This window comes from Cavia porcellus, unplaced genomic scaffold (genome assembly GCF_034190915.1).
Source record: "Cavia porcellus strain 051 isolate PalLab524CR breed Dunkin Hartley unplaced genomic scaffold, mCavPor4.1 scaffold_11, whole genome shotgun sequence".
In the NCBI taxonomy this organism is placed as follows: Eukaryota; Metazoa; Chordata; class Mammalia; order Rodentia; family Caviidae; genus Cavia; species Cavia porcellus.
In genome coordinates, this window is record NW_026947494.1 from 41,489,508 (window position 1) to 41,516,329 (window position 26,822).

The following is a 26,822-nucleotide window of genomic DNA, read 5'->3' on the forward strand; positions in this document are numbered from 1 at the left end:
TTTACAAACAGAAGTTTAAAAACTAGTACAAAATTTTGGGTATCTATTCCACTGATACACGTTTTTTCCCATTTACTTTAAGTCCTTTTAAAGAAAAAAATAATCACAATCAAATCCCTTTGCTGGCACCACCAAAATCCTTGCCTTCTACTCCAAAATGTTTTTGCGTCTTTGCTGGGTATCTATGCTTCAAGTCAAAAGAACTGTGTAAAACATTTGAAGTGTTACTTTAGGAGAGATGTTTCTTTGGCCTATCCCTAACTATAGTTATTCAATGAAACTAAAATATTTAAAGGACAATCACTGCAATGATTGCTGTCCTCTATACCCAAACTAAAAATCTATTTTATATATATATATATATATATATATATATATATATATGTGTGTGTGTGTATATATATATATATATGTGTGTGTGTGTGTGTGTGTATATATATATATATATATGAAATCCTTTCATTGTTTTAGTCCTAATTAACATGTAACCCTTAATTCTAAGACTCCTGTGAGGAAAATATGTTAAATAAAGGAAGTAATGGTGTGTGTATGTGTGTGTGTGTCTAAGATAAAACAAAAAATTATCCATGTCCGTATCATCTCTCTTCTTCCATAAACACTTAGTGAATTAAATTACAATTTCTTTCCTTGCAGTTAGGCTATAGAATTTTTCCTTTCTTTCCATACCACCTCCTCCTAACCTACTTTCAATAATCTATGTCTTAATCCTGAGTTGTCATGGTTTAAATCTGAAATGCACCCCTGCCAAATTCACATGTATGTGAAAGGTGGCTGCGTCAAGAGGCGCTGTGCTGACTTGGTCTGATGAGGTTGGACCTGGTTGGAGGTAGGTCCCTGGAGGTGTGACCTGGAAGGGTGTACTATTCTGGTCTCTGGGTTTAAAAATATCAAATGACATTTACATCTGAAACCTCTCCTCTCTCTCTGCTCTCTGGCTGGCATAGGGACCCTTTTCCCATCCTATTGCTGCCTCGGAGTCATGCACTGAAACCCTGAGCCAAAATAAACCTCTCTTCAAGTTGTGGGTATTTGGTATTGTCTTAAAGACAGGAAAATGATGAAGACACTATTTGAGGCCTAAACCTCCTGGCCTCCAAATAACAGTGTTCTGCTCCACAGACTCAGACACGGCTATCTGTAGTCTTTTACACACATTTCTTCACCCTGTACCCAAAATACTCTCAAGCATTCATAGCCCTACAAATATTCAGCTCTTTTATCTCACTTCCTCATAGGAGAGCATTTCCAAACTGTGCTATGAGCGGAAGAAAAACGATATTTCAAGCATGCACTTCGGTCAGAAGCAGAAGAAAACAGAACTGTCGAGGGAGAGATGGAGTGTTTCTAGAGAGAGGAGCATCTAAGACAGTATTTACAGACCTAACATCTGAGCCGATGCATGTCATAGTCATAGACTTTGTTTCCAAAGAAGAAAATGCTGCTCTCCTTTGTGTGTGGCATATGTAGTGATCAGCTGAATAGTGAGTTCCCATTACTTGAAAAAACCTCCAAAATGATTATTAAAAAGATCATTATGCCTTCCTACTTGAACAGTGGGTATCCATGTTGATCATAGAGGGAAGCACCAGGCCACCTAGAGTTGCTCATGTTAGTTTAGTTTATCACTTTGTCCAACCTTGAAATAATGTTTTACCAGCCACCCTTCTGTCTGTGCTCACTTTAGGAAGGAGGCATTCACTGAAGCCCGGGGCGCCCGAAGAGGAGTAAAAAAAGTCATGGTCATTGTGACTGATGGAGAGTCACACGACAACCATGAATTAAAGAAGGTCATCCAAGACTGTGAAGATGAAAACATTCAGCGATTTTCCATAGCTGTAAGTGCATGGATAAAGATGACTTTTCAAGCTCTTGTGTGAAAATGGGGGCTGTGTGCATATCATGGGAATTTTGAGAAAGAAATTTCTTCATTTGAAAGTAAACTATGTGGGGTAGGTGTCAGTTTTGCTCCCTCCTGTACCATTGATGCACCTAGCTCAGTGCCAACTCAGATATTCAACAGAATCATGAAAGAAAGGAAAGAAGAAAATACATTTAAAAAAGAAAGGAATAGTAAAAATTAGGGAGAAAAGGGAAGAAAGACAAAGGAGGAAGAGGATAGAGAGTGAAAACAAAATGTAGAGATGAAAAGATGAAACAGCTGGAAAGAGTGAAGGATAAAGTGGAGATGGGAAAGAGAAACAAAGAGGAGAAGAGAGGGAAGAAAAGAGAAGAACTGAGAAAGAGGGAGGGAGGGAGGGAAGGAAGGAAGGAAGGAAGGAAGGAAGGAAGGAAGGAAGGATAGATAGAGAGTGGCTATCCTAGACATTAAGCACTGAATTAGCACACTGAAGGTATGCTAGATATTAAATCCATTGCTTATAAATAGTTTTTCCTGAAATTTGAGAGATTGGAATCAAAACATAACTTCTATAATAATCTGTGAAGAGTTAACAGTGACATATTCATTCTTATAGTAGGTCCTGAAATTTATGATGCCCCAAGTTCCCTTCATGCTACAGACAATCCAATAAACCAGAAATTCTTCATGTATACCCTGGACTGTTCTTTCTACTCCATCTCTCTGACACACACACACCACCACCATCTGACCCTGAATCACATGGAGATGTGCTGGTTGGAAACAACTGCCCAAAAAGATTATTGTTGATCTAAGTTTCCTATACTAATGCTGCAAACAATTTCTGTTAAATTTCCTGATTTGGTGCAAGTTCTAAGCTGGCTTTGAGTCTTCTATTCCATGGTCTCTATTTCTGTCACTTAAGGGCATTAGATAGTGTTAAGCAGGGGAATATTTTGTGTTCAGATTGTAATCTTATATGATAATGGCTGTGAGGTTTGTATCACCTACAACATTCCAATGAAAATTAGATCAGAAAGGATCTTAGAATTTCATTCACTTTTCGAACAAAAGATCTGTTGTATGTAAATGAATTGCATACTTTTCATTTGATGCAATTACCTCTTGGAAATTTCAATTATGAATGTTAAAATTAAATTAATTTTAAACTTTAGCAGAACTCCAAAGACTCTACCCTGAGATATTTGAATGGAGTAAAATGAGTAATTTAGAAGTTTTTTTTCCAGCCTCTTCTTATTCATAAAAAATACTTTTATAAGCTATTAGACCCTTGAGTAAAGGACCAAAATACATTTTCTATTTTCATTTTCCTCTGTGATATAAAATAGCTCAAAATTGTACACAAGTCACAGTAACTCCTGTAATTTTTATATATTTTCCTATAAATATATACTTCCATATTATATTTACACATTTTATTTTTATTCTTTAAGCATGTCATTTGGTCATTTTTCTAATAAATTTTATCCACTTGTCACTGTCCTGTCACAAATACCACTAAAGGATAACATTCACATCACAATGGACCACCTCAGTTATGTATGATCCAAAAGTTGTTAGATTAGTTTAATGTGTTTTTCCAACTGCATCAGTTTATAGATCATGTCCATCCAATAGTTAGTCTACAATATGCTAAATAGGAACCAAAAAGGGAAGATGATGATTTTTCAGCCTAGGATGTCACATAATCTATAGAGTAACAGACAGACACAGAATCACATCATTCATTAGTTGCATGGATCTGAAATAAACTCATAGGTAACAAAGCTGTTTGCAAAATGAGTAGTGTGATGTATTCAGAGAAGAGTACGATGGATATGGTAATTTCTCTGGAGCTGGAAGACTCTCTCTCTCTCTGTCCTGCCTTTCCATGCTTATAGTGGTCATGTATCTCCTGCATATAGTGAGATGGCCAATTCTAGGAAGAACATCTTGGTAATCACTTTTGAAGGAGACAGAGGTCTTGTTCAATGTATACAATCAGTGGCTATCAAGTTTCCCTTCCCTATCTCGATTTTCCAGAAGAACTGCCCATTTATTATCAAACAACTTACTTGCTGAGTGCTTTACTACTAACCAGATGGTGATATCACTATCTGGAATAACTTCAAAGACATTTAGAAACTACAATGTTACTTTTGAAGTATCAGATTGCAAAGATACAGCTGTTAATAAACAGGGATATGGAAGTATGAGAGAAAAAAATACAAGATTTCCTTTTACATTTTCCTATACCAAATGGCTGTGTTTATTGAACAGTTAGTATTCTGAAATTCACTGTCACATGAATGTGGAAGTTCATAAAAATTGCAGTGTGCTATGGTACTCTCCATATTCCAGTTTACTGCCAAAACCCTTGAGATCCTCATTTAACCGAGAAAAGTTAAACTATGTTCTTACTGTTTTGTTGTGTCTTAGATTCTTGGCAGCTATAACAGAGGAAATTTAAGCACAGAAAAATTTGTAGCAGAAATAAAATCTATCGCGAGTAAGCCCACTGAAAACCATTTCTTCAACGTCTCTGACGAGCTGGCCCTGGTCACAATTGTTAAAGCTCTGGGAGAAAGAATATTTGCCTTGGAAGGTATGGATTATTTCTTCTAACCCTAGATGTCCTATCTGCAACTCAAAATCAATATAATGGGTTTTTGACATTTATTTCTAACATTTAACCAATGCATTTTTACAGTGTACAATAATGAGCATGGTGCAATTCTGTCATATAAATCTGTCTTTGAGCTGACTATTTCACATAGAATAGTCTCTTTGTGAGGGCATGGCAGTGCTAATGAGAAAGTCCATGAATGCAGTGGTCACTGTAGATGTGGAGCAACAAAAATATCCCCATGTACAGTATTGTACTTTGTTCTTTTTCTGGAACATGGAGCCACGGGCTCAACATTTTGTCTGTTTTCCTATTTCATTTAGGGTGCTATGAGAGTGCTGAAGGGATAACTTCGATGTTCACCCATTTTCTCTGTTTTACTCTTTGCACAACTTAAAAGTCTTCATGGAGCTCTGCCTCACATCCTATGCTGTTGAAACTTCTTTTCACTGTATCTAAATCGTGTTGCTTTGCAGACTTTTTTTTTTTTTTCCCCTGGGGTGGGGAAAAAAACCCAACTGTCTGTTGAAGATGTTGAGTTATGTTGTTCCCTCCTCTTCCTTAGGGGATTTCCAGTTAACAAATTATTCTAGATTTAGATACTTCCTGACAAAAAGCCTTCAGGATTGTCACGCCAAGCAAACTGGCATTTTTCTTTGAAGCCTCTTTCTTTATGTTCCCTGAAGATCTGGAGACTCAGGGAATGTGCACATGTTTCCACTAGGGGGAGAAACCTCAGAGAGTGCTGTAACCCTCATATTGTATCCATATGCAGTAACTCTGTGTGAGGACACGCTATGATGGGGACTGACAGCCCAGCCAGGCTGAATTTCTATAGCTCCCCTTAGCCCTGAGTCCTTTTGCTCTTGTTCCTTAGAAGCAGAAAACTAGAATTCTGTATCAGAAGGAGTTTTTGCTGCTTAAAAAGATCTCACCTACACTATGTTCTGTGTTCAAGTCATTTTAACATGATTTTGGTCTTTCAGCAGCCATCGGGCTGTCCTTTGCCAAAAGGCCAGGTCATGAGCTTACTTGACCTTAAAACAAATTATATATATATATATTCTTTCAAGTTATTCCATACTTTTAACTTTTAATAGCAGAGGTGAACAAACTTAGTAAATAGATAGAACCCAGGCTTGGCAGAAATGAGCACACGTTAGCTGAGGGAAGGGGTCAGTTTGCCTGAAGTAAGATTTCCAGGTTCTTTCTAGCCTAACCACACCAGTGCCCATGCACTTCCAAGTCTCTATATTTACAAACAAAATTATTTTTTAAGGCACTCCACTAATTGAAAATATTTTCCATGTCTTTTGCTGCACTATCAAAGCTAACCAAAGCTGTGTTGACTAGATGGTTCTTTTTCTATCCTAACGAGATTTTTTAAATGGACCTTTTCCGTCCTACTGGGGAAATTTCCATTTCCTACCTTTTTTTTTTTTTTTTTTGTCTTTTTCATTTTTATCGGTACCAGGGATCGAACTGACAACCGCCTGCTTGCAAGGCATGTGCTTATGCCGCTGAGCTAAATCCCCAGGCCCCATTTCCTATCAATATTTATCTTTTGATGGTAAATAGCTGCAATTATCAACATCCATTCACCAAGGACAGTGCCACCTAGCGAGGCAAACACACCAAGGCCTTGCCAAATAAAACCAGGAAATGGGCTAAGATCTCCCTTTCCTGTGAAGGGCTGGAAGGAAGGCTGAAGTTCCTACTGAGAGGCTGCACGGGGGTGAGAGAGGTTGGCTTATCCCCTGGAACAAGGAGCGGCTGAAAGTCAGAAACTCAGACATACAGCAGGCTCTTACCGTGACGTCAGCGGGGCAGGCAAATGTCACATAGCTGCTTTCTGTTTGTTCCCAGCTGAAAACAGAACAGCAGCAGATTTCTGCTCCTAAATTCTTGCCTGTTGGTCTTGCAAATGTCAGAGTACCTGAAAGCAATGTGTGCATAAAAGACAACTTTAAGTAAAAATGTGTTTCAGTCCTTTAGATGACGATTCATACAAGACATTAAAATGATACTTTTGAATTCTTGATTGATTGCTCCACTTAATCTAGTCCTATAAAAAGACAGTCACTAATGTATTTGTTTATAATTTTATGCCTGTAAATAAATAGTAAATATGTTTAATTCCACAATTTGATTCTTTTTCTGCCTCTCTTGGAAAAACAAGCTGACTTTTTAAAAAATTGCTTGTTATTTTTAACTTATCTTCAAGGCCAAATAAATCAGTAACTCCCTCTTGGAAGAAAGTAATTCAACATTCCCTCATTTCCCTCAGGAAGTTGTGGCTTTAAGCGCATGAAAACTTGGAGAAAAATTTGAGAATAGTGTACTTCCATAGAACACTCTGGATTGTTTCTGTATTTCAGTAGAGAACTTCAAAATGGGCACAAAATATTTGAAAAATATGTGCTCAGAAGGCATGTGGCCTGGAACTCTGTCAGAAAGGCTTCCCCCCATCTGTGAGAAAATGCAAACAGGATTTCTTTTTTTTTTTTTTTTTTTTTTTGTCTTTTTTCTTTTTATCGGTACCGGGGATTGAACTCACAACTGCCTGCTTTCAAGGCAGGTGCTTATGCCACTGAGCTAAATCCCCAGCCCCACAAACAGGATTTCTTAAACCCATTATCAAATAATGGAATTCTCAGAGGATTTATGGTCCAAAATATGGATAGGACTGATGTAGCTGGAAAATCTATTTAAATACATAAATGATGAGATTGGGGGTATCATTCAGCAGCATAAGCACCTGCCTAGCAAATGCAATTCTGAGTTTGATTCTTGGTACAAAAAAAAAAAAAAAAAAGAAGAAGAAAAAAAAGAAAATGAAAATTTTTAGTTCTGTAAAATATCAAGTAAGTTTAGTTCTGTAAAATATCAAGTAAGTTTAGTATAGGCAGGGTTTTCAAGTTGTAAAATGAAGCAGAGATTTCCTACTATAGTAATTCAGCTTTAACCATGTGGACGCAAGGCACGCTGGGAACCATCGCATGATGCAGTGTGAGAATGGGGATTCTCCTCTCGCCCAGCAAGGAGGAAGCCAGTGAGAAGATTCTGAACCAGAAAACTTTTGCTCAACTCAGGAATTTTGAGTTGAAAAAGGCATGACTGAAAATGCCCTGAGATATTAAAACTTTTGGTTGGGAAAACTACAGGCTCTACCAGGTCTCTGTGTCTTGCAAGTCAGCAGTGCACTTAAGTCACTGTGAGTTACTTACGGCGGAATTTTTCTGTTACAGCTACAGTTGACCAGTCAGCGGCTTCATTTGAAATGGAAATGTCTCAGACTGGCTTCAGTGCTCATTATTCACAGGTACGTTGATCCCTTAGTAGGAAATGAAATATATTTTCGTAAGATTTCTTGCTCTCAGAATAATGCCCAGCTTGCCACATTACAGTGTGTAGCCCTTCATGGCATGAGCAAGTTATAGGGTCATGATGATGTTTTGTAATTTAATAATGTAAGAAGCACTTTGCAATCTCCTTATTATATCTCATTGTCTAGTACTTATGAATTAGACATCTTGAGCTCTTCCTTTATAAAATACTTATTTTAAAAGAACAATTTGTACTTTCACTGTTTGAATGTTTGATCAATTTTTTCATGCCTAAATCTTGTAACCTGAACAACTACTTCTAAGATAATGATATGCAATATTAATTAGTATTAATTTCTGACCATTTTTGAAATACTGTGTCATTTCTATCCTTTTTGTTTTATTTTTAAAATAAAATACTTTACTTGCTAAAAGTATGGAATTTATCTTTTTCTCACTGTCAAAATATTTAAGAGTCTTGCTAGAATTTCTTAGGATTTTTGTCTTTAAGATTTTTAAAGAATAAACTAGGAAGACAAGGTCAGAAAATGTTCTACTTGTAGTTGATAAAAAAAAAAGCCATTATTGTGTTTCTAAAGGAGCATTGACATTTCAACGTACAATTAATTGTAGTTTATAACCTTGAGAAGTTACTTGCTATGCCTCAGTTTCCTCTTCTGTAAAATGGAGATAATAATAATGGCATCTAACCATAGGGTTTTTGTGAGCATTATGTGAGTTAATGTATTAAATCACTTTGAATGGTACCTATAACTTTGTTAAAGCTAATTGTTTGCTCTTCACATTTTATTAAATATTATGTTTTCTTTTTTACTTGTAAGGACTGGGTCATGCTTGGGGCAGTAGGTGCCTATGACTGGAATGGAACAGTTGTTATGCACAAGGCAAATCAAAACATAATCCCTCAAAATACAACTTTTCAAGTTGGGTCTACCAAAATGAACGAACCACTTGCTTCTTATTTAGGTAAACACTTTATGTAATTATAGAAGCTTGTTTTTCTGTTTTTCCTTTTGGTATTATTTGCTTATATTTCTATAAGTTTAAACCATATTGTAAGATCATTTTGAAGAGTTAGGCAGTTTAAGGTCTTATGAAAGGTTTCAGACACCCAGCTAGCCTTAGTGAGTCAAAGTCAGAAACCTGCAGGTCCTTCCTTCTTAGTAGTAATATCTAATGCAGGCAATAGTAAGCTGCATGCACTTTATGAGATTTCCTTGTGTCTGATATTATCTTTAAATTCAAAAAGAGCTGACCTCTAGAAGTAGAAAAATGAAGCCTCAACTTTGCTGATACTTTAGACACTAGCGTTTCATATTCTCTGTAACTTTTATCATTAGTTTCTTTCTTTGGCTTCTGATTATGAAAAAAAAAAGCGTTTTAAGGCTCTCATACTTTTCTTTAAATAGTGCTATTCACAATCAGAAAGGTGTTTTGAGTTTATACCCAGTGATATAGCATTACCTCACCTTCTAGAGACTTGCCAGAAATGAGGTGTATGTCTGGTACCCTCTTCAGGTCTATACCAGTCTGGAAGATGCCTGGAAGATGTTTCTTTGTCACTGGAAAAAGATTTCCATGAGCAATTGGAAGAGTCTGAATGGAAAAGACTCTCCGCAAATGGTTTCCCATTCTCATTCAACAATTTTTTTTAGTTCCTCTTTTGCTCCAACAATTGTTCTTGGTGCTACAGAAATAGTAGTAATAAAGAAGACAAATACTTTTGCCTCAAAGTGATATATTTAGCAAATTATCATTTCTGTATGGGATTTTTTATGTTCTGGGGGTAGATATTGTTCTCTCTATAAGCCAGTTTCTTTCTATTTTATGAAGAAAGTGGCAGGTCTTTACTGCCACTTTCTTATATGTCCTTATTCAAGAATGTCTATTAAAGCCATAGAGCCAGCAAGAAGAATAAAGAAGAATTAAGAAGAATTAAAAGCCTTAGGTTTAAGATGACTAATAATATAGTCTAATGATAAGCAGACACCATAAGACTTCTAAAACTTTTTGAGACATGTGGAACTGCATCAATGAAAGTCTTATTATCATTCTGCCTTAGTAAGACAACAGCTAAAATATTACATTTTAAGAATCACATGTCCTGGAGACAAAATGGCAAACTCACATGTGACAGTAAGAGATTATTCAGGGAAGGCAGAACCGAAAACATTTCTCTGCTACAAGTCCATCTCTCTCTTCACACATGAAAGAGTTGGAGGGTAGAAAACAAAGTATACATTGCATGTCTTTGAACTATTTGGAAGATTATGGCATTAAATATAAGGGTTGGGCTTAAAACATTTTATCACTAAGAGAGATCTTAGTACATACTCCAACATTAATTAAGAAACTGAAGGATGAGGCAGTTATATTACACTCACCTTTAACATGGCAGAAGCTACAATGTACAATCTATTGTTTGATTCTTATTACAGTGTTCATTTTACCATACAAAATATCTGATTGTGGATTAAGAAAATACTACATAAATACTGAGCATTTTTAATGTGCCAAACATTCAAATGAGTTGAGAATAGCAAGATGAGTAAGGAATATATTTTTTTTGATGAGACAAAATGAAGAAATAAGCAGTCATTATTAGTATGTTATGTGCTATAACAGAAAACTAGCATAGAGGACAGGTGAGATTATGTATCTTCTGTAAGTTCTTCATATCCTACTATTCTATGGGACAATTTTATGTGAAATATTTTGAAATCAAGATCCAGTTTAACCTAAGACCTCTTTCCTAATTGAACAATTATAGACAAAGTTATCTATACATATAATGGATGACCCACAAAGGGTACTACTTTACAGAAGGCATTTGACAATGTATTTGCAGAATCTTAAAAGGGATCACACCACAATGACCTGGAAATTCCACTTTTGCATGTCTAACCTAAGAAATAAATATAGTATTAATGTCACACTGACCCAGAAATTCCATGTCTGACAATCTAACCCAAGAACTAAATCCAGTATTTAAGAATGGCAAGTGCACAGTTATTTCCATTGTGTTGATATTTATGGTATTTGAGGAAATTGCATTATCTTAAATGTGTAAAATTATCAGATAATCAAGTAAGTGGTAAATTACTTAGTGGAATGTTATATATCCATCAGAATAAAGACAAAGCTGCTATTGCTATAATACTGAGGACTTGAAACAAGTATGGTGCTGCCTGTTCAGATAAGGATGTCTCTAAGTCATAGAGACTTGTGTTTGTTTTCAGACTCTGTTGCTGTGACCTTGAACAAATTACCCTGCAAAGCCTCAAATGAATTATTTCTAAAATGGAAAAAACTAGACTGCCTATATAATTTGGGTTGTGACAAAGATTAAATTAAATAATGGATACAAAATGCTTGCTTAGTACTGGGCCAAAAAGATACTTAGCATTCAGGAGATCTTGTTTATGATTTTGTTATGTAGTTACATAATGAACATCTCTCTTACTTTAGTAGCAGGCTAAGTAAATTAATGACCCCAAAGATAGCCATATCCCAGTCTCTGGCCCGATGAATTTTACCTTACATATCAAAAGAGACTTGGTAAATGTAATTAAGTTAAAGATTTTTGAGATGGGAAATTTATCCTGAAATATATGATATATTCCAGTGTAATCAAGTGCCTTTAAAATCAGAGAATTTCTCTACAATGTAGTCAAAAGGAGAAAGAACTGAATAAAAGTGGTCAGAGCGATGCAATGCTGTTGGCCTTCAGCAGAAGGGAGGGAACTCGGGCCATGTGTGGTCTCTAGAACCTACAAAGGACAAGCAAGTAGATTCTCCCCGTAGTCTCCAGAAAAATTATAGTCCTGCTTGCTCTGATTTCAGCCTAGGAATAATTATTCTAGACTTCCAACTTACAGATTTGCAAGATAATACATTCCAATTCCATTGTCACAACCACCAAGTAATTTGTTTTGGCAGTAATAGAAACTTAATGCAGATATATGTAATAAGAGTAGGCAATGTTAATATGTCTTAAAGTAAGTATTGAATATTTATAAAATTAAAGGCATTGTGGGGAGTACACAAATATACGTGACATGGTCACTATTTAGGAAATTTACATATTTTAATGATACTGTAATATTTTTGATATTTTAAATAACTATTGTGTGATTAAATTTATTTAAAACAAGTTAATCTTAGAATCCTAAATCTATTGCTCCCCTAAATCTTCAGTTGATGGTTGGCTAAAGCAAACAGAGAATTTAAGATTTTAGCATATCACTCAAGTAAAAAAACAATAAAACAGGCCTAATTCTTGACCACAATATTTTACAATCTATGAGTCATTTTGTCAACTATACCTAAATAAAAGTGAGGAAAAAAATACTCTTTCCAAAAAACATGTATACGTTATGACTCCTTTATGTTCATAAAAGGAAATTTTTTTATATTTTAACTACAGTGTGCTGAGATGACGTTTTATGTTTCAGAAATCATACCATTGGCTTATTCAGAAGTTAGCATACAAGACATTTTGCCAGCATAAAGTCTAATATTTGTAAGATTTCTTTCAAAATAGAAAAGCACTCAAAAAGGCAGGGGTCAGGGAGTGGAGACTTGTTTTATTTCCAAATGTTATTCTAAATCTGAAATGAGGCTATCAAATGTTTCCTCGTGAAAATAACAAATTAAGGAGAGAGTGACTGTGTCATTCTGAAATGTCTGCAAATTTCAAGATCACAGAAAGAGAGAAGCAGAGTGAAAGGTAGATGCTCAAAAAAATACTCATGTACTAATCTGTAATAATCAGAAAGAAGCAGGAAGCTGTGGAACATTCTCTCAGGGTGTAGTCATGCATTTATCTTCTGCGACCAGATAACGCCTCAGTGTGCTCTTCGGGGTGAGAACGCAGTCGAGATTGTGTTCCCTGCCTCTTCCACAGTTTGTTGTTCTAATGCTGAAGACAGAGTCCAAAGGAAAGGGGAAAAAAGGCATAGAATCAACACAGCCGGAACCGTTTCCCATTACATCACCATCTCACACTTCTTCCAAGAAGGAATTATGAGAACTGACAGAACTTATTCTTCATAAACCCATGCCCAGAGCCATACCATCCATATTTTTCTCTTCTATCGCATGCTTTTCCTTTTTAGGAAGCAATATTAAGTTTGAAGGGTGTTTACTATTTGCCTTTCATTAAAATCATCCTTTACTTGGCCCTGTTTGTCTTTCCTTCTTTATCATTCCCTGAGCTGCAATAAGAAACCACTGGTACCTGAGAGTGATTGTCCCTGTGATATATCAGGTGATATTTGTAGCTATCAAATGCATATTATGAAAGTCAAAGAAATAATCACACATGTGAGTGAAATGCCAGTTAAAATGAGAAATATGAGCCAGGCGGATCACTGTGAGTTTGAGGCTAGTCGGGGCTACAGAGTGAGCCAAACTAGCCTGAAGGACAGAGAGACAGAGACAGAGGGTGCCCCAGAGGGAGAGGAAGAGGAAGAGGAACAGAGAGTGTGTTGTGGGGGGAGAGATTAAAAACCATCCAAGTCTCAAACATAATTTTCAACTTAATTTTAAAAGGGTCACTCACTCATTTTCATGAACAGCTCTGAAAATTACCAAAAGTAATAAAAATAAACATGTATTAACCTTTCCCCATTTATCCCACTCTGTCTTTTGTATGTCTTAGTAGAATGGTATGAAATAATACAGCCTCTTTAGTTTGCACATCTGTCTTTTCCTATATACATATGCATAAACATGACTCTTAAGTGTTTATTTCATAAGCAGTTTTGTGACTAGTAATATAAACATATAATATGTTATATGAAAAGAATGTTTTACTTTCTGTAACATCTAACAGTATAAAAACCTTAAAGAAGGATGAAAAATGAGAATGTGGGAGAAATCTTAATAAAGTATAATATGCCTAAGAAGTTGTTGTTCCTTAGCACTTGTCAGAATGAACACATTTTTGTACAAAATCTTATGTTCTTCTCTTAAAATTTGAAGAAGAAAATTATTGTCTGGTGGTAAAATACTTGCCAAATAAATTGGCACTGTGATGTTTCTCTGAGTTCAAAAGACTGAGTGGTGACATTTTGAAGAATAGCATCCCTTTGTGGTCCCTCTGTGAACAGCCCTGGTTATTAAAACATTTCTTCCTGGAAAGTCAAAATCTAAATGTAGTAAATTTTATCCATAGGTTTAGCTCTGTTCTCCAAAGACAAAGACTAAATCTAATTCTTTATCCAAAAAACAATAATATGACAGAAAGACACACCTCAGGCTCTTCTTAGTATGGACCTGAGCTATCTCTAAAAATGGTACACTATTTATTTCACTCAGAAAATCCTAAAAAGTCATGAAAATTAAAATGTGTAAATCTTCACTTAACTTAGAGAACACCATGAAACTTCCCAGGCCATTAGCGGCATGCACATCTGAAAAGCCACCAAATATCTGAGAAGTGACTTCATGGAGAAATGTGTGTCTTTCCATTTTTACAATGATTAAGTGGGTAGGTGTGTGGGCCTTGGATGGAGAGAGAATGCCCTTAAGTGCTGAAGTGTTGCTGCATATGCTTCCAAATGCACAGGGTAATAATGAGCTTGAGCGTTCATGTGTATATTCTCTGATCATTGATCACATCCAAATGAACAAAGCACCCAAGATGTCAGCTGTACCTGGAGAACACAGGGCCAGTTAACGAGTCCATGACCTTCCCCATCATACTGAGATGATTCTGTCTGGAACAGAACTGGTTTTAAGAAGAGGATATTGCACAGAAAAAAAAAAAAAATCTGTGGCTCGGGAAACAGTTCAAAATAACAGCATGAGGTCCTGAGTTTGATTCCCAGTACAGCCCCCTGCAAAAGCCCTCATGAAAATTAAAGTAAAACCATAAAAAAGATATTAAAAAATTTAAGGTATATAAAAACACAATGAGAAATAATCAAACATATGAAAAACTGTTAAACATCAGCATTAATCAAACACATTAAACACACAAAGGTACTGCTGTTAGACAATGTTTATTGCCAATAAACAACTTTAAATTTAAATAACAATCTCTAGCAAGGTGTAATGAAACTAGTCTCTTATACAATTGTTCACAGAACAATGGAAATGATTTGCTGGATGATATAAGAACCATTAAAAATTTGATCCAGTAATCTATTCTTTGACTTTTATGTCTAAAAAATCCCAAAGAAGAAAATATATTAACTGTTCAAAGAATCTTTGTACACTTGAGTAAGTATAATACCAAAAAATTAAAAAATGTCTAGGTGCTAGTATTCCATCAAGGAATGGCTAGAGTAATAAACACACATTTATGTTCTAGCTCAGATAAACAATCTTCAACTATTTGAAGCTACCCATTGGAACCCAGGGTATAGCTCAGCATCACAGCTCCTGTTGGACAAGCCTGGGGTTCTGAGTTTGATTCCCAATGCCATAAATAAATAAATAAAATTACAACTAAAAATCAAGTAGTAATTCAGAAAGAAAACTTACATTTTCTATAATCTCAACTATATGGCTATCAATTCTATAACAGACGCTAGCATCCACATGAAACATAAGTGGTGAATTAAAGATTGTCAATTTTTGCAGGGTACCTATCATAACTGTCAGATCATTGTGCCTTTAAAGAGTGAAAAACTAACGATTGGCAAGAGGGGGATACATTTTCAGAATAAAGCAACTATGGTAGATGCTAACCTAAACAAATTCTGATATACATTTCCTAATTATTTTTTAAAAGAAGAAGTTGACATAAAATGAAGAAAAAGGTTGTTCCAGCCATTTAAAATGATTCATGTTACACTGCATGCAGATGTTATGAGGACAGGTATATACCTAGAGTCTCTCTTTGTTTAGGTTACACAGTGAACTCTGCCACTGCTTCTGGTGATGTGCTCTATGTTGCGGGACAGCCTCGATACAATCACACAGGCCAGGTCATCATCTATAGGATGGAAGATGGACACATCAAGATTCTGCAGGCATTCCATGGAGAACAGGTAAACAGGAAAAATATTGTTTTAAATTAACCTGTTGTCCTAAACTTTTAAAAAGTAATAAATATTAAATTTCCATTGTGAACAAACCCTTCCACCCCCACTAAATTCTTTAGAAGAAAGAAAAAGATCTGCATCTTTGACCTCATGAACATTTCAGTTGCATGGGGGCAGAGGAAAGATGTATAGATAATAGATGTAGATGTAGATATACAAAATATATACAAGAAAAGAGATCTAAAGACCAAAAAACATAGAATTACCAGCAGCACAAACTTTATATTCAGAAGATACAAAGATTGCTTTAAACTAAAATTAGTGCAGCAAATCTTAAGAGATAAATTTGGGCTGAGTCTCAAAGGAAAGACAGAATATAAATAAGCAGAAAGATAAATGGAAGAGAGTTAAAGAGACATGAACCTCAACTGTATGACGTTTTGAAGTACAAACTAAAAAATTTGGATTATATCCCAGAGGCAATTAGAAATTGTAACATGTAAAACTGAAAATTCTTCTTAGGTTATTTTGAATATTAAAAATAATATAGGAAATAATACACATAATATGTAAATATCAATATTTACTATATTTTTTAGACTGAAACATCTTACTATGCTATTTTTGGTTATTTTTTTAGTTGTAATACCTTGAGTAACTTTTGACCCATCTCATAGTTTTCTGTATTTTCCCACTGTTTCTAAATGAGACTTTATTAACTTTATTCTGCAGTAAAGAGGACTTCTTTTTGGGCTTTTGTAAATATTTCGACTCAGGAAACTATACAGGAAGTGCTGATTCAACTTTGCTCATCTATAGATGTCCCGGCTGAACCTTAGCCCAGCATACAGCCCCGGGGCCAAGGAAACTCACTGCAGGCAGGCCTAAGAGCTGCCTGATTCTAGAGCCTCATGCCCCACAGGAGACAGTGTCCTTTATGATGACCACACAGATCTACCTTCCAGTATATATGTGGTGGGCCTGCCCGTTACAAGATTCACTTCTGGGAAGCCCAAAATACATCATCTCCATCAGGTACTTAGAGGTCATTCATGATTCCTCATGTCGAAAATGCAACATCCCAACCACAGTCCATTTTCACCACCACTAATATTGTTCATAAATAAATTTAGAATTTCATCATCAGGAAAGTAACAGTGTAGCAGAGACCATACTCTTACATACCAGGCTTTTTTGTAATGCTGTGACAAAATACCTCAGATAAACAATTTAAAGAAAAAAATATACTTTTGGCTCACAGTTTCAGAGGTTTCAGTTCATGGTTAGCTGGCTCCATTGTTTTAATAATGATGGGAAGAAAGGTGTGATGGAAGAAAGCTGCTCACCTCATGGCAACAGAAACAGAGAGATAGGGAAAGAGCCAGACAGGAAGCATCAGGGACAAGATATACCTTTCAAAGTTCACCTCCAGAGATCTACTTTTTTTAATCTCCTAATAGCCCATTCAGCTTTGAATACATCAATGAATTAAGACATTGATTAGATTAGCAAACTATTCAGTGATCTCCAGCTCTGAACACTGCTGCAATGAGAATCAAGCCCTCAATATGTGAGTCTTTGGGAAAGACTTCATATTTAAATACTATACTCAAAACTGCTTCAACAATAGAAATAAGGCTATTGTGGTTTAAGGATGAGGGGGAAAAAAACGTAAAAAGAGATGGCAATAAAAATGGAAAAGGATGAGATGTAATAGATATAAGTAAAGTGAAATAAAATGAAACTGAGGAAGTAAAATTAAGCATTTTAGATGACATTTTAGGTCTGTTATAATTTTGTTACAATTGTAATATTTTGTGGAAAATTGCTTATACAAGTAGATGACAGAATCATGAATGATGTGGCATTTTTAATCCTTTCATACCTGAGTTCCATTTTTGGAATGCCCACAACAATAGAGCATAGTAAAATGTTTGTTGCTCAAATTCTTGTTCCTTAGTTTTTTCTAGGTAACATGTATGAATTTCATGCAAAAATTCAAAAAGTTGCAAGTTTTGACACAAGTGGGTCAAAAATGGTGTTGGACTTTAGGTGTATTTACTGTAACAGTAAGCTCAAATTCAGATGCAGGTACCAGGTAAGTCAAGCAAATAGGAAAAGCTGACAGATATAGGCACTCAGAAGTTGGGGAAACCATGATCCAGGTAGACTGCAAATTCTCACTCAGCTAAGAGGGCCATTACCATGTGGGGGTGAATGCCCCGTGTTGCCAAAGTTTACCATATTTTTGTTATGCTCATGATTAATTCCACTATTAAAGAAATACTTTAAACCATTCAAAAATCTGTAAGAAATCTGTAGTACCATCAAAAGTCATCAAAAGAACATTCCAAAGCCAATATCACATTATCTAGCAATACCTTGAAATGTAGACCTGGAGCCTTAGGCAGGAAGACTGAAATGCACAATATGGTGATCATGGTGCTTGGAGGCACTGGTTGTCTAGTGAAAGAGAATGGGAAGAAAATCACAGGCCTGAGCTCTATGAAATGCCAAACTTAGGGGATGAGAGGAGGGAAAGGAGGCAGCAAAAAAAAAAAAAAAAAAAAAAAAAAGACAAGGTCTTCTATAATATAGGAGCAAATTATGAGAGCAAAAATAAAATCATAGAAACTAACACAGGAATGTTATGTAAGCGTTTAGATAGTGTAATGAAATGTAAGTTCCCTGTTTTCCCCTAAAGCGATCCCTATCTTTAAAAGAGAAAATGTAGTACTGCAAGAGATAGCCTCCTTCAATCCTTTCATATTTTTCTATCTCTCATAGCTGCTGGGACAAAACTTAGCAGTAGGTGAGTAAAAGGTCATCTAAGATCACTAGGTAAAATACACCGCAGTATTCCAGGACCTTTCAGCTTCTATTAATGGATTTATTTCCTATTTTCATATTACTATATTTAAGCTTTGTGTGAGCCCGTCCTAGAAGGTTGTCTCCCCTTTGACTCATGGTATTTTCATTTTAAATCACTGCAGTATCACTAATGTAACTTGTGGAGAACAAAAAGCAGTTATAAGGTAAAACTAAAGGGAATCATTCCTCTTATTCTCAAGCTTCAAAATCTATAACCATTGCTCATCCTCAAGGATTGGACATTTAATATTTTTAGATTAAAGATTGCTCAGCTACCTAGTTTTACATTTCTTTGCCTTTGCCAACTAAATCTTGTATCTTTTTCTAGATTGACAGCAGCAAGAGAAATACAGATTTTTAACTTTCTTCAGAACATTGGATGTTCATCAGACTGTTTTGTTTTTTTTCTTGTGCCTTAGATTGGTTCCTATTTTGGCAGTGTTTTAACAACAATTGACATTGACAATGATTCTAACACTGACATCCTTCTCATCGGAGCGCCCATGTACATGGGAACAGAGAAAGAAGAACAAGGAAAAGTATATGTGTATACTCTGAATCAGGTAATGGGAGCTGAGATAGGTGGAAATCCAGGGAAAGTCTTTCTGTCCATTCAATATTATATAGTGCAGTTCTAAATTTTCCTTCACTACAGAAAAGACAGAAAAGTTTTCAAGGTCCATTCATGCCATCAAAGCCTCTGTTTCAAAAGGAAAATTTAGAATTCTAATGTTGTTCTAGCCCTTAGATATTTTTGACTTGGAAATGTAAAGTATATTTTATACCAGAACAGGTGTGATAAAGAAGACAGATCACATCTCCCAGGAACTACTATAGTCTTTGAAATACTTCACTGGGCTGGAGTGAAATTTTGTTCTCGATAATAGATATCATTTATAGGTGAAATCTTGATTTTTTTCACTATGAAATTATGCTGCTATTTATAGCACAGCCAGTGTTTATCTAGCTTTTAAGACTCATATTTTCTCATGTATTATTTTAAAACATAAATTTCATCTCTTTTTTTTTTTCTATTGTATTTTACTTTCTCCTAAACTTTTTTTGAAAGGAGTCTTCCTCTGTTCTCTCTTTTGCCATCCTGTCCAGAAAGTATGGTTTTTCGCACTTTCTAATACTTTTTTGTCCTTGCTGAATGGTTGTCTTCCTCTCCTCTTCAGGGAACTGTAAAGAAAATTTGCCATTTGAACACAATAAGAGAGAATAAAAGGAGCCTTATCAAAGAAGCGCTATGTTGAGTAGAGAAAGGAGCATGACATATGTTGAGAATTTTGAAATTAAGTTCTTTAAGGTTAAAAAGGAGATACTGATTAGATACTCAATAATGCTAAAAGAAACTCCTCTAAGAGTCTCAGTGTATTTTCTCCTAGTGCTTCTAAAATCGGTTCTTTGGGAACCTAACTTTGCTGTCAGATAGGCTCAGTTTTAAAGAAATTTTACAAATATTACCATTGATGCACCAATATTTTTTAATAGCACTGATTTATCATGTACTTTAAAAATCAAGCCTGTCTTTGTAGTGATAGAAGCCCATTAGTATCCTGTTTATCTTCCTTCCAGACTAAGTTTGAATATCAAATGAGCCTGGAACCAATTAAGCAGACTTGCTGCGCATCTCTGAAGCACAATTCATGCACAAAAGAAAACAAAAATGAGCCATGTGGGGCTCGTTTTGGAACAGCTATTGCTGCTGTGAAAGACCTCAATCTTGATGGATTTAATGACATTGTGATAGGCGCTCCCCTGGAAGATGATCACGCTGGAGCTGTATACATTTATCACGGCAGTGGTAAAACCATAAGGAAAGAGTACGCACAAGTAAGCAGCGAAACCGACAGATTCCTGCTCATCACTGCTAAGTGGATTTTATGCCGGGCACTACCTGTCTTGTTTCATGAGTAATTTAATTTCTGACTCTATTTGGAAACCAGATTTAATCTTCTCCTGAGCATTCTTTATAGAGGAATTACTTTATATTTTATACTTCCATCTATTTTTTCTATGTAAGCTTAAATATTGCATTGTTTCTTTTATATGAGAAACCCAAAACATAAATAAAAAGCAAAGTAAAAGATAGGTAACAGAAAATAGGAGATAGATATTTTGCAAAAGGGGAAGGGACTAAAAAGTAGGGGAAGGAGGAGAACGAATTAAAAAAAGAATTAAGACGTATTACTATAGGCTGGGGATTTATTTCAGTAGCATAAATGCCTGCCTGGCAAGCAGTCATGAGTTCAATCCCCGGTACAAAGAGAGAGAGAGAGAGAGACAGAGAGAGAGAGAGAGAGAGAGAGAGAGAGAGAGAGAGAGAGACAGACAGACAGAGAGACAGAGACAGAGACAGAGACAGAGACAGACAGACAGTACTATAAACATGTACCAGCTCCCCAGGAAGACTAATCATTATATACTGCAAAATCTTACTAACAGAAACTAAAAACTATCTCCAGAGTTTAGAAAAACAAGACAAAGCAAATAAAAGTCACTTTGTAACAATGCTACTCTACATCTGCAGTATATTTCATCCCAAGAATATTCCTTTCTGAATAATAGAATAATTATATGAATTAGACAATAAAAGAGATGAGAGTATTGCTTTTATACTTTTATACTTGATGCTCAATATGTTATAATGAAATTGAATTAAATTTATACTTATGAATTAAATTAGTATATTTTCATCAAATGAATTTTGTCTTATCAAAGTTTAAAATTTTCTCACAAGTAACCTTCTTGGAAAAGTTTTGAAAAATTAAATTTAACCTGCAGGGGATTTTTGTTGCTTCTGTTTTAAATTTATTGTTAGTTACTGGCTCTCATTTATATATTTAATTTCTTCAGGCATGAGAAAAATATTAAAGAATCTCAATGCAGTGTAAAATCATGAGAGTTTTATAGAGATCCAATGCAATCATCTGCTTTTTTGTAATCATACCATAGCCATTGAACAACTGCTTATGAGCAAACATAATTGAACACTTTCTAGTTTATGTTCTGTGAAAAGAAATCTAAACTTTACTTCTTTTCATGTTTGAGTAGTGTCTGCTTCTGTAGTCAACAGAGTTTCTAGAATCTATTAATCTATTACGAAGTTGTCTTTATCTTACACGGTCATAATAATAGTGGAAAAAAAGGGCTCAGTAACAACACTTCTGTCTATTTCATAAATGATCAATTTCTGTTAAAAATCTTCATGTGTCAGGTTCAGTGGTGCACATATCTACTTCCAACTACTCAGGAGGCCAAGAAAGAATCACAAGTTCAAAACCAGTCTGAACAGCTCAACAAGATTACTAATAAATAATTTAAAATAAAATAAAATTTTAAAAAGGGTTTGGGATATAGCTCAGTGGCCAAATCCTTGTTTAGTATGCAAGAGGTCCTGAGTTTAATCTTTTACAGTAAAAAAAATCTTTATAGCACTATATACTTAACTAAAACTGGGCAATATAGGATCAAGAAACACAGGAAGAGATTTTGTTTACTGAGTGTTAGCACTTTACTCCTTGAGTACTAATCCTAAAAATGTAATAGAATGGCATTTGAAGTAAAAATAAACATTTTAAATCATTTAATAGAATAGATTTTCATAAAAGATGTATTTTGTAAGTTAGTGATAAATTAGGTATGGTTCGCAACAAACAAAACAGAACATTTGTTATAGATTTGTTTAGATACAGGCAAAATTCTTTCCCAAGGAATAAGTGAGGATCTGGCTTACTGATTTCTGTGAGAACCAGAGATGCTGCTAATATGCAGAATGATCCAGAACCGACTGCTAAATCAGGAACATATCATACATGGTAATGTGCACAGATCAGCCTTCAAGAAATTCACATTCTCTGTGCCTTCTCTACATTCTAGATCCATGTGAATATAATTTTTGATAGACAATAAAGAACACTGTGTAATTGGGGTATGCATTTAATAGACTATATTATTTATAACCAGCAAAATTTAGCAAATCCCAATTTGACACCTAGAATAATCCACTCCTGTGCTCAATTGTATTGATATGTTTTCAAGGTTTCTGGTGCCTTTAAATATCTCTGTGTAAGCACAATGAAAAGGATCTAGAAAGTAGAGCCAGTTGCTTATGTTTCTCTCTAAATGCTTGCCAGGCAGGCATTTATGCTACTGAAGTAAATCCCTAGCCTATAGTAATACATTAAACAAAACAACATTATATATTTTTTACTTTTTTTTCTAATGTCAACAAAAATGTAACCCAGAAATGAGTTGGTCTGTACAATAAAAAGAATAATGTCATTTGAGAACACCTGAAAATTTCCTCCTTTTTCCATATGAAGTATTTCTTAGTTCCCAAAAGAGCTTTTAATTTTTTGTTAACCAATCTAAATTCTCAAGTTTATTTGAAACTGTTTTAACAGTCTTCTGAAATGAAACTCTATGTTAAAATTTTCACAGCGTATTCCATCAGGCGGAGATGGCAAGACACTGAAATTTTTTGGTCAGTCTATCCACGGAGAAATGGATTTAAATGGTGATGGGTTGACTGATGTGACAATTGGGGGTCTTGGTGGTGCAGCCCTTTTCTGGTACGTATTTTGTAATTTGCTCCTATTTCACAGATAGCCCCAGATCTCAGCATATGACTGGAGCTCATGCCTTACCAAATGTCTATTTCTTTTTCTACTCCATTAAATAGATCCAAGCTATTTACTTGAGAAGGTGATAGATAGGCTTAATTGTCAAATTTTTGGCTTGGAGCAGTGCAGGGAATTAGAAGGACACGTCTGGCTGGGTCTGTGTGATCCTTAGAGGCATGATCTTGGAGTTTATATCTGGTCCCTTAATTTCTCCTCTTTGCTGCTATTCTGCTGTGCCTTGGCTACCATGAAAGCAGCATTACTGCGCCACACATTGCCACCATGATATTTCTGCCTAGGAGCCAGCGAATCATGATCTCAATGAAACTATGAACCAAAAAAAAACATTTCCTTCTTTAGGCTATGACTTCTCAGTTTTTGTTCCTAGAAACAGGAAAGCTGACTAATACTAGGAAGGTACAGGGAGGACAGACTTTTCTAGGAGAGGTGTATAATCAAGAAATTATCCCTACTTTTGAATTCTGTATGAGCTTTCAGGGATAATTGACTCTCCTTTCATTTACGTGATCCTCAGAAGCAGATACAGCTTCTGCCAAAGCCCAGGCTCTATTAACAGCAGAATGAAGCAAACAAGGATAATGGAACATAAAGTATTGCAATGCTAAAGCAGGTGCTAACTGGACACAAATGAAAAGCAAAGTGCAGAGATGATCAAAGCTGTGTGGAGGCAGATAACAAGAGCCTTGTCACCTGGACTAAACCAAAACATGGCCCATGTAAAGATGCCATTGGATCAGTCAGGCTGTGTGAGGTAGACAGTGATCAGGGCAGCCTCATGTATTCCATGTACTAAACAGGAAGTTAAGCATGTTCATTCATTTATTCTGATAACAGCGAAAACTGGCAAAAACTAAGAAAATATTTGTACATATTTCAAGGTCTTAGAATATTCAAAACTTAAAAGAATTTACTTCTTAAAATGATTTTTAAATATGTAATCTAGAAATATGGTTAAAGAGGTATTATCTTTAGAGTAATCATACTATTGTATTAATAACCATTATTTTTAGAAAAAGAAAGCTAAATATCCAATGACAGAGAAGTGAACACATAAATTATGATATATGCATGTGCTGATATTGTAGGCTGGCATTAAAAATAAAACACTCAGAGAAATATAAATATTGGAAAGCTGTTCAGTATAAGCTAAAAATATGCATGTATACATATGTGTGTGTGTATATATATACATATACATATATATATATATATATATATATATATAACAGTATGTATGTATATATATGTTGCTATCCTTCTGCAAAGACAAAACACTTAGGGTACTAAATGTTGCTGATAATTATTGCTGAGTGGTAGACATAAATTACTGTGTTTTCTTTATGCACTTCCATATTTTGTCATGCTTTATATGAGTAAATTGTTGTAAGAAAAAAGTACCAGTTTTCAAATGCAAAAGCATAACCAGAGACATTAATATTCAGAACATATCTAGTATAAAGAATTGGCTCTGCTCCCAAAACAGGAAGCAAGTAAAGATGCCCAGCACTATTCTGACTTCATTCAAAGGCAGTGACCTCAAGTTCCTCAAATTCTTTCTACCTAAAATTTCATTTTGCCACCATTTTGGAACAGTGCACATTCCTGAGCTTTAGAGTCAAAGGGACCACCTTTTTCCTTCTTAACAGCTCTTGATCTTGGATAAAAGTTCAAAGTCTCAGTTACTTTAGTTACCTCATATACAAAATAAAGGTAAAGCATCATCACTTATCTATGGAGGTGCTTTACAAGACCCCCAGTGAATACCTGAAACCTCAGATAGTAACAGATTTTAAATGTGATGGTGCACTGTCAACCTAGAAACTGAGGTGGCCACTAAGTAAGGAGTTGATAGGATATAGAATGTGGATGCACTGGACACAAGAATGCTTCTACCCCAGGTAGGACAGACCAGGAAGTTACAAGATCATGTTACTCGGAGCACACAGATTACAATGCATGAATTATATCTTTCTGGAATTTTCTGTTTAATTTTTTTATCATGGTGAGCACATATAACTGAAACAGTGAAAAGCAAAACTGGATAAGAGGAAGGCCAGTGTGTTTCTTATTATTAAAGGTAATTTAAGAATTAAATGAAATAACAGACATAGCTAATTTAATGGTCCTACTTACTCTTCCCAGAAACAAACAGGGCTGAATCCACAATAATAGGTATTACAGTCCATGTGAAAGTTAACAGGAACATTCCAAGGTTTCTAGAGGTCTCTGGACTAAATTGGAATTTTAGAAATACCCCAAACAGTTTTATTTCTGAGCTTGTACTTGGGCACTAGTTTGCATCTCTTTTCCATTACAAGCGAAACCAGGTCTTTGGCCTTTGAACCGAATGCCCTGAATAGTCTAAAGCAATCTGGGTCTCCTCAGAAAATACGACATAATCTCCTCTGTACTAAAGAATGGATTCCTGAGAGCCCATTTGGTATACAAAGGAGAATCTTCCCCGATGCAGCCACACTGCACTCTCAAGTGGATGACATTTATTAAATGTAAAATGTGCAAGAAATCCCCATTATTATTTATGTGTTTCTAGGTCCCGGGATGTGGCTGTCGTTGAAGTCTCCATGAATTTTGAACCCAATAAAGTGAATATTCAAAAGAAAAACTGCCGTGTAGAGGGCAAAGAAACAGTGTGCATAAACGCTACAATGTGTTTTGATGTGAAACTGAGGTCTAAGGAAGACTCCATATATGAAGCTGGTAAGCATAATCATTATAGCTAATTCTTTTGGGCAAAGGATGATGTATTTGCTCCAGCATGAGATCCAGTAGGATACTGTAGTTGCCCCAGCCATGGTGAAATCCCCATTACACTTCCATCATAGCTACTGAAAACAGTTCTGCTGTATAAAGAATAGATTTCAGAACCCAGGTAACTCTGTTAAGAAAAAAATTACATGCTTGTGTACACCAATCTTACCTAGTTGTCCTCTGGCAACATTATACTGTCTGCTGGCTCTTATTTACAATGAACAATCAGGTACTAAGATACAGAGAGGCAGCATTTAGAAATACTTAAGTTAGCTTCCTTTGGCTTTCTGAGAAGCATTTTCTCCCTTTTCCTGCCCCCTGCTGGAAGAGCCTGATATTACACAGGACTAGCACACTTGGCAGGCCAGAATTCCCTTACATTGAGAAGATGCTGCTGGTTTTATAGTAAGACTTGTTCTTTGTGGGGTGCGCAGTTCATCATGTCAGCCTTTGCTGTGCTTTCTAAACGGGTTTTAAATGATGTTTAAATATGTTGACATCAAAGCTATAAAGGTCATTGCCTGCAAAAGAGTGATATACTTTGCAAACAGTATAAGTACAATGAGAAAATAGAATAATCCTTACGTCCAATTTTTCTCCTCATGAATATATATGCTCTAAATAGTCCCCTGACTAGAAGGTAAATGAAATATAGGAATGAAAATAATGATTTAAGTTTCAATATAC

At 35.4% G+C, this 26,822-nt stretch overlaps 1 protein-coding gene across 1 annotated transcript in view; it reads left to right on the top strand.

Annotated features, from left to right (window-relative positions):
- Positions 1-26,822, top strand: part of Itga1 (integrin subunit alpha 1) — a 146,683-nt gene that overhangs the window by 87,915 nt on the left and 31,946 nt on the right. Inside the window, exons 8-16 of the mRNA XM_003470253.4 lie at positions 1,706-1,856; positions 4,319-4,484; positions 7,754-7,827; positions 8,674-8,818; positions 15,710-15,852; positions 19,137-19,280; positions 20,296-20,553; positions 23,164-23,294; positions 25,918-26,084. Coding sequence (XP_003470301.2) covers positions 1,706-1,856; positions 4,319-4,484; positions 7,754-7,827; positions 8,674-8,818; positions 15,710-15,852; positions 19,137-19,280; positions 20,296-20,553; positions 23,164-23,294; positions 25,918-26,084 — 1,379 coding nt within the window. The remainder of the gene's footprint in view (positions 1-1,705; positions 1,857-4,318; positions 4,485-7,753; positions 7,828-8,673; positions 8,819-15,709; positions 15,853-19,136; positions 19,281-20,295; positions 20,554-23,163; positions 23,295-25,917; positions 26,085-26,822) is intronic.